General features: G+C 40.0%; 1 protein-coding gene across 3 annotated transcripts; it reads right to left on the minus strand.

Annotated features, from left to right (window-relative positions):
• Window positions 1-4736: 4736 nt before the first annotated feature.
• Window positions 4737-7473, minus strand: LOC122651902 (multiple organellar RNA editing factor 8, chloroplastic/mitochondrial-like). 3 transcript variants are annotated; one of them, XM_043845468.1, is made up of 5 exons: window positions 7029-7473; window positions 6434-6531; window positions 6281-6346; window positions 5452-5626; window positions 4737-5324 (listed from the first exon to the last, which is right to left on the minus strand). In XM_043845468.1, the coding sequence occupies exons 1-5, from the start codon at window positions 7427-7429 to the stop codon at window positions 4970-4972; spliced, it is 1095 nt and encodes a 364-aa protein (XP_043701403.1). In that variant the 5' UTR covers window positions 7430-7473; the 3' UTR covers window positions 4737-4969. The 3 variants fall into 3 exon arrangements, with proteins under 3 accessions (XP_043701403.1, XP_043701402.1, XP_043701401.1); XM_043845467.1 differs by having other exon boundaries at window positions 4737-5378; XM_043845466.1 differs by having other exon boundaries at window positions 4737-5399.
• Window positions 7474-8398: the final 925 nt, after the last annotated feature.

Raw genomic sequence — 8398 nt, forward strand, 5'->3', positions numbered from 1 at the left:
GCAATTTTGCCGTGTAGAGAGACTTCTCTCCATTGGATCCCCTAATTTTCCCATGTTGTAAGATTATGTGACAATTCTAACTGTTGAATATTGGCATAGATTTTCATTAAAGTCTTCTAGTACACCAGCCACTCTTGTGTACTTTCTCAGAATCTTTCAATTCTTTGTTTTGCCACTCAATCAATCTCTATTTGGACTGAAATTTGACATATGAACCAAAGATGTTCAAAAAATAATATCAAACTCGATCATGATTCACAATTAGTTTCTTCGTGAGCTGGTTTATTGAGATTCTAGGATTTGCAGCTAAAACGAAAATGTGACTTAGTGACTTGTGAGAGGCCTATAGACGGTCGGAGTTGGAAGCCCCTGAAATGGACATATGGTATTGTCCTGATCGTTTTACATGATGAATTAGTCTTCAAGATGTCCCAAAAGGTAGGATAGAGTCCCCTTGCTTGAGATTTCAATACAACTGATTAATATTTCTATGAAAATATCTCAAGGAGTAGCTCAGTTTGTAAGGATCAAAGGACCAACACCTTCCAAATTAAGAGATTTTAAGTTTATTTCTCCTCGGGGCTTATTCCCACATTGATAGTGTAGGGATCCTTTTCCACACCCTCTCGCTTTCTTCTCCATGACCATGTGACTCCCATTGTTGAAGAAACTGATTCTGCCTTGAGGACAATGGAGATTCCCCCACATTGGTGGCATGGGGGAGGAACTCCCTCCACCAACTATCTTCTTAAAAAAATTTGTTGCACTTGCACCATATGGTATCCCTATGTCATTTCCTTTTCTTATGGAACTGCTAATCCATGATGTCCAATCCAATTTGGTGGTCGCTCTGATGGCTGACCTGGTGATTGTTATAAAATAGGGATTTAAATTTTTGGTCCCTAATTATTTTAGTAATAATGAATCTTTTTGTAGCATAAGAGTAATTTAATTAGAGAGAGAGAGAGAGCTCTGACCTACACATATGTGAGGACCAACCTAGAAGGCTAGAACCATTTGAAAAGCAAAGAACAACACAATACATCTCTAATTGCACTTTCTTAAGTTGGTATTCCCATCTAGAAAATGAGAAACAATTTTTTATTTAATAGCATTTGTCAAAGTACTATTAGTCCATTTTTGGAGCAGATGTAAGCTTTGGAAACCTTTTCGAATGTAGTATTGTGTTTGCTCTTGAGATTATTATATGCACAACGTAGGCCTGTTTGAGCCCTCTACAAGACTAATCTCTTGCTTTAATGAGGTTCAATTTTATGAACATCTTAGATTGGGAAGCAGCTCAACTAGGCTGTATTGAAATCCATAACTCAGTAGAATTAACTGAGCTTATATTGCCGGTCATTCGGCTAATTATGTTGCCCACATATTAGCTAGGGAAGCACAGGTGAACTCAACTCTTTCTTCCTCTCTTGTGTGAATGGCATTAGTTAGTGGGGCTCTCATATTAAAAATCTCATTATTTATTGTAATAAATTCTTGTCTTTAAATGCTTCAATGACAAATTGATTGTTGCCAATAAATACAAGGATCAATTGTTAATAAATATCATGGAAATTTTTTTTTATCGTTCTATCCCCTATGAAATAAAAAAAAAAATCATTCATATTGATACCCTTGTGTGCGCTCTCATTGGCCCTTGCACGGATGTAAGGGCTACACAACCAAGCAACCATCTCTTTATGTGGTTGCAACAAAGCATGACGACAAGGTATGATGGTTATGTGACTTTTGTCGTCATCAACTATGACTTACCCGATGTTCGATGGGTGTCGAAACGCATACATGATGTGGTACATTCAGAATCCCTCTCATCCTGAAACTTTTATATAAAGGATGAGAGAGATGATTCATAAGCACTACAAATTCCTCTCTCTTGTTTAGTTATTCCTATTAGGAGGAATTAAAAAGAAACTTTTCTATAGATTTTTTCATAAGCACTACAGATTCCTCTCACTAAAGAGAGACATTTTGTGAAGAAGGAAGTGAGAATGAGCTATCACCAGTTGTACAATTCACGTTCTATAGTGAATTCTTGATTGTGTCTTCGAGCGTGGATGTAGGCCAAAGGTTGAACCATGTAAATCTTAGTCTTGTTTATGTATGTGTCTTTTGTTTGTGCCTTATATCACCATTTTCTCTTGATCTCTTAACAATAATTATTGATCCTATCATAACAAACTGATATCAAAGCTAATCAGAGTTTCAGGTAGAATATTTTGAAGACGTGGGAAATAGAGAAATTTGATGGTAAAAATTAGTTTCATTTTATAGTACATTAAGATGCAGGTTTTGTTGATCCAATAGGACTTGTGAATTTTACTTCTGAGATAGCACAAGTTGTCTGCAATAGAGAAAGATAAGATTGATGAAAATGTGCAGAGTACGCTTCACTTGAGTCTGACAGGCAAGCAAAGTCGTAGAGGAAGACAAGGCACAAAACTATGGTTGAAGCTCGAAAGCCTGAACATGGCGGTCTCTCACCAACAAGCCATACCTGAAATAGTCTCCTTACCTTGTAGTCTTCCAGCCTGCCCCCTTCTTCCTAACCACGCTATGGCAAGTCTTTGTTAAATAACTCCAATGATAAGAAAAAGAAGGCATTAAGAAACCTTTAGAGGCGACAAATTGGAAGATGTCGTTGAAATGGAAATAAAATTAGTATGGATATGAAGAATATCGATGTTAAAATTGAGGACGAAGCCCTAATTTTATTGCATTGTTACCTCCATTGTATGAGCTGATTGATACTGAAATGCTCTACGGATAATTAAATTTTCATCTAACTCTTAATTAGTAGTTGAGAAAAAGGTTTGTCATTACATAACTCTCGTGTTATTTCTGCATCTTGTAATTTTGGTATAGCAGGAGGTGTTCAAGAATAGCACTTTTGCAAGGTATACAGAGGGCACGGATGCGGGGAGAAAAAAAAAGAGTTTGGATGGATGATCAAGAACTGGTGGACTAGATTACTGAAAAGAGTTGGCAGGGATGCATGGCCATGGGATTTGTTTCCTTATTTGCTTGAGATTTCTAAATGACAAGTTACCAGTGTCTGTAGCTTTTGGTTTAGCAGATAGGGCTAGACGTTTCAGACTTGAGCTTGATGTATATGACGATGTAGAAGCATTTTCATAGGAAATGAAAATAAAAAAAATAAAAATATATATATACAGAGAGGGCGAGGGAGGTGGAGAAGAGAGTTGTTGCTGCAGGGTGGAGAGAGAGAGTTTTGTACACTAGACAGGGTTTTAAGAATCAGAACTCGGTGAATCTGTCTATTCTGGGCCGTGATCAATCCCAATTTTCATTGATCTGACACGGCCGATTCACACTTAAAAACCCTAGAAATTCCCTGTTTTTTTATCCGAGGACCGACTCTAGGACTCTTGAACACCGATTCTGATTCAATCCGGATAAAAAATCGCTAATGATCAATTCTGTGTTTTAAAACCCTAGTTGTGGAGCTCCTACATTACGCAAGAAAAACAAGAGGGAAAAACTAGCCTTAATCACTTTGAATTGAGATCGAGTGTCACCGATCAACAACAGTTAAAACACACAGAAAAAAGTAATCTAAGTGGGCACGCCAATTTGGTGTCAACCGCAGCTCTAGAAGCAGAACCACAAAACTTTACACATTAGACTTGAAAGTCACCTAGTGAGTTTCCACCACCTCCGGCACATGGTAATCCGATCAGAAGAGACCTTGGCGAGGAATTTCTAAAAAGGAAAAGAGCTCAAGGAATAAATGATTCACCCGCAAGAGATCCTCCCGACCAATAAGAGCGAAATAGATGTGTTAAAAGAAGCAGTGAAAACAATCCTACTCGGAAATTAAAAAACCAAGACTTTCTATTCAGATGCTTATGTTGCTTAGGTTATATTTTGATCTACCAGCTAGATCACTAATCATGACCAAACCAATGGATTCCTGACTCTCAGCACTCCCACATCCAAACCTACCTAATGGTTTGAAAAAATCCGGCCAATTTGGATTATTAGGTTATCACTGCCATCTGCCATAGGTAATTCTCGTGTTTCATTTAGAGCTCATACTGGTCAAGGTCTAAATTCCAATTGGTAATTGAGCCCAATCATCCCCACCTGCTGACTAAAAGGAAAATTATTGTAACTCCATTATACTTGTCCTATAATTACTCAAGACCCTACTAAGAACTCTGATTTCCCCAAAAAAAAAAAAAAAACTTCCTCCATTTCTCTCCTCATATATTAAAATTCTTGGATTACACCCAACCCTCACCTGCATCATGTTCCCTCCTTCGCGAGCCCCGCAGATCACCATACCCCCACACGGCATGAACTCCGTCAACTCCCGATCACCTCCCGTGGTACCCCCCAGCTCCCAACCCTGCCCCACCCTCACTCCCCCATGTCCCTGTCTGCATTTTCTCCTCCCCTTCCCCAAACCCCAACTTACCACCCCATAACCCCCCCCCCCCCCTCTATAACCGGCTTGGGTGAAAGAAATACATATGCTTGTCCTTATGGTTTTTTGGGGGGAGAGGGGAATGCTGTATTGGACTGCTTCTGCTTACTTATGTTGTTAATCTCCCTAAACCCCCCGGACTTACATAACCGCATAATCATCAACACATACAAGCAAAACAACAAAGCAGATAATACAGAAACAGAGAACCCTCAAACTAAAAGCCAATTGGAGAACAAAAAAGGTGAAAAAGTGAACATGATCACTGAGTGTAACCATTTGAAAGGATTGAGATCTAACCAAATTGCAGATATCAATGGTACCCAGTAGTCTACAAATTACTGGCTAAGGAAAGAAAAAATTAATTCTTATCCCTCAAATTACATTAATATTCATGGACTACTGACCGTTCTTATCCATATTTGCACATTAACAATTAGTTCCAAAAATTCAAGATAGATCTGCCACTCGAAGCTTACCTCACTTATCTACAATTCAACCTCATTGATAGTCTCTACCAGGAATATCTCTTACCTGGTAATGATTTCCACTAGGCATGTTCCCCATGTCCCTGTTAGGTACGTAGCTGCTCTGGTTATCTCTGTTTTGCATGGAACCAGTAGGCATATCCCTGCTCTGATAGGGCATGGCTCCACTGTTAGCTGCATCCCTGTTTTGAAAATCTCTTGGTGGCATGCCGCCCATTTCTCTATTAGGCACATTTGGAAACCCTGCACCTGGTCCAGCATCTCTATTAGTCATCTGGTTCTGCACATTTGGCATTCCTCCCATATTAGGCATTGGGTTAGGCGGTGCTCCTCCCATATTAGGCATTGGGTTACGCGGCGGTCCACCCATGTTGGGCATTGGGTTTCGTGGCGGTCCACCCATGTTGGGTGGGGGCCCTCCCATGTTGGGTGGAGGCCCTCCCATGTTGGGTGGTGGGCCCTCCCATGTTAGGCATTGGAGGCATCTCTCTGTTCTGGAAATCACGGTTCTGCATATTTTCTCTTCTTCTTTCAAAGTTCCTTGACCGGTCAAAGTTTCGAGGTCTGTCATTGCGCCTGGACCTCTCATTTGCCCGTGCATTGTTCCTCACCCATTCCTCATGATATTTAGGATCATATGGAACTGCTTGCCCATTAATAAAAGGTTCACCTGCCAATTGAAGAACAAAAAATAAATATCTCCAAACCTAAATCATGAACCCTTGTCACACCCCATCCTACAAACAACTAAGTCTAAAATCCTTCAAACACAATATCCGGGACCCAGACAAAGGTTGACACTGCATGTGTCTACATTAACTTCTCTTTGGGTACAATCAGACACCAAGGTAACAAAAGCAGGGAAAAATCAAAGTAAAACAAAAGCAGGAACAAATCAGAGTAGCTAGATGGACAGATCCACATTTGGTCTTAAAGAAGACGAATCAACAAAAAGAAATCCCCTCACATGTTGAACTTAGATATGTATAAAATCCAATTGCTTTTGGCAAGAGTTGAAATAGACTAGTCTAGCAAAGATAGGGAACTAATTTGCACCACATTTGCATCCTCAAATACAAAAATATTAATGGACATATAGGAAGAAAATAATAAAAATGAATAGAAAACTTGAATAGAAATACAATAATCTTTTGATAGCATGTAAATAATCTAGAGCTTGTACAGCAATGGATGCACCAATCATACTTTATTTTATAATTCTCATTATATTTGGAACTTCACATGGATGAATGTTTGTAGAAAGAGATACTTAAACAGTTAATTAAGTCACAAGTAAAAGTCAGGAGTTCAGGAGTATCATTACCTCCATAATCTTTATTCCTGACATCCAAGTAAGAGTCAGGAAGAACCCACCGCACCCTGGGCAGCTCTGCATATTTTTCAAGGGAAATAAGATTATATATTCAACCATAAAAAGAAATAAGAGAAACCCCGAGCCTCGTACACATGAACATACCCTTCATCTTGTAGGAGAGTTCCTCAGAAATAAGAGCTCCAAAAGCAAAGTAGCATCGTGTTGAGACAGAGTAAATTTTCATTCTCGCTTCTTCCTCACTAGAAAACAAACAACCCCCAAAAAATAAATGAATAAGCAAAACCCCTAAACGTAGTATATAGCGACCTGACCATGACTTCCAATTTCATACACTATAATATAATTCTGCACTTCCCAAATACTAAATAAATTTGCTAAAAACAGTCACAATTATACAGGAAATATCAGGCAGTCTGTCGGAAAAGACTTGGGGGGGGGGAATCCAATCCATAGTAGACATATTTAAGTTCTTCTATAAATCCACCAAATATATCTTCACTACCAGAGCATCCACCAAACAATATGCTCACCCCGACGATCTCCATCTAGATTGTTTTAAGTACAAAAAAGCAACACATTTCCGAAACTATTGTACAAACAACACAGAACAATTTCGCAAAGATCTTACACAGCTAAGCAATTATATGTACAGCTCAACATTGGGGATCAGAATTTTTGTACATAAATCGTTTGAAATGAATATTCAGATAAAATCACCAAATAGAAAACAACTGACCTCCCAACCACCATAGCGAGGGTCTTGATGTAGCTATCAATAATTTCGTCTCTTGTGGGGTCTCCTTCAGGTTTCTCCATGACAATGAGCCAGTGCTCGAAATCGCAGCCATCGAGAAGTATCGTCTCCTTCGGTGGCCGATTGGACCAGTTGGGATTGGGATCGTTGAGAGACGATGACGTCTGACGCGTCGCAAAGCATCTCAGACCAAATGGTGCCGGTGATATCCGATTAAACTGTGTGAGGGCGACGAGAGGCCGGAGTCGAAGAAGAGGTGACGAATAACGAGAAGTGAAAGCAGAACCAGGAACAGAAATAAAAGCTGATGTGAAAGAGCGAGAGAAAATCACTGCTACAGATGGTTTGGTGATGAAAGACCGACCCAAGAACGCGACCGCCATGTTCTCTTATCCGCAAAACCCTAACTCAGACTTGCGAGAGCAAAAGAACACAGAGGTTTTGGGGTTTTATAGTGATTATCGATAAAATGCCCTTTAGCTTTAAGAAATGACACTCGATGTCCTTATTTTCTTGAAAAATACGTGCGTAATACAAAATATCTGGAATGTGGATTTTGGATCCAGTCCGGGGACCCAGTACACCGGACGAGCTGAATTACCCGTTACCATTTTTACAATTTACAAGTTTGTGCCATTCTCCTTCCCATTAGGAGTAGTTTTGATTGATTGCATCCAAAAAATTTGGTTGAAAAAAGATCTATTGATAAATAAGACGTGCTACAGTCGAGGCATCCAGATTACATAGGTTTTGGAGCCAGGGAGAGGAGTGTGACCAAATTGTTTTAGGGAGAGGAGTGTGACCAAATTGTTTTACACGTACAAGATAAAACCTTCCTGGCTAGGGAGTCAGCAGTGCTGTTAGTCTCCCTACAAATATGGTGAATGGAGCATTGTTTGAAATAAGCTGCTAAGTGGCAGATGTCCTGAATAATTGGCTCCACAACACTGGGGCAATGCCTATCTAGCTCCGAGGTGAGGTTTGCGAATTCCAAGTTATCCGTTTCCACCGAAACTCTGTCCAGGCCTTCTCCAAGTGCATGAAGGAGCACAGATCTCATAGCAAGAGCTTCCCCGACTAGGCTGCTATGAAATTGGGCCTGCTGCGATACAGCAAGATAACATAAGTCTCTACGTTCTCTAATAATGAAGCCTAGGCCTCCTTGAAGTGAGTTACCTTGGAGTGATGCGTCGCAGTTAATTTTGAAGAAGCTGCGAGGAGGAGGCAACCATCTACCCTTACGTTGGACCTCAACCTGACATTCTGTAGTAGGCCTGAGCAAGGAGGACTTGAGTTGTGCCAAAAGGAATTCAGAGTGAGCTCGACAAGCCACGTCAACCACCTCCATTGGT

Source organism: Telopea speciosissima, chromosome 2 (genome assembly GCF_018873765.1).
Source record: "Telopea speciosissima isolate NSW1024214 ecotype Mountain lineage chromosome 2, Tspe_v1, whole genome shotgun sequence".
Lineage (NCBI taxonomy): Eukaryota > Viridiplantae > Streptophyta > Magnoliopsida > Proteales > Proteaceae > Telopea > Telopea speciosissima.

Excerpts from the sequence above, each read along its gene's own strand:
- LOC122651902 (XM_043845466.1), bottom strand. The coding sequence starts at position 7,429 with ATGGCGGTCGCGTTCTTGGGTCGGTCTTTCATCACCAAACCATCTGTA. Across the intron at positions 6,347-6,433 it reads ACTCTCCTACAAGATGAAGG|AGCTGCCCAGGGTGCGGTGG; the intron begins GTATGTTCATGT and ends AAAAATATGCAG. Across the intron at positions 5,400-5,451 it reads ATGCAGAACCGTGATTTCCA|GGGAGGGCCTCCACCCAACA; the intron begins GAACAGAGAGAT and ends ACCACCCAACAT.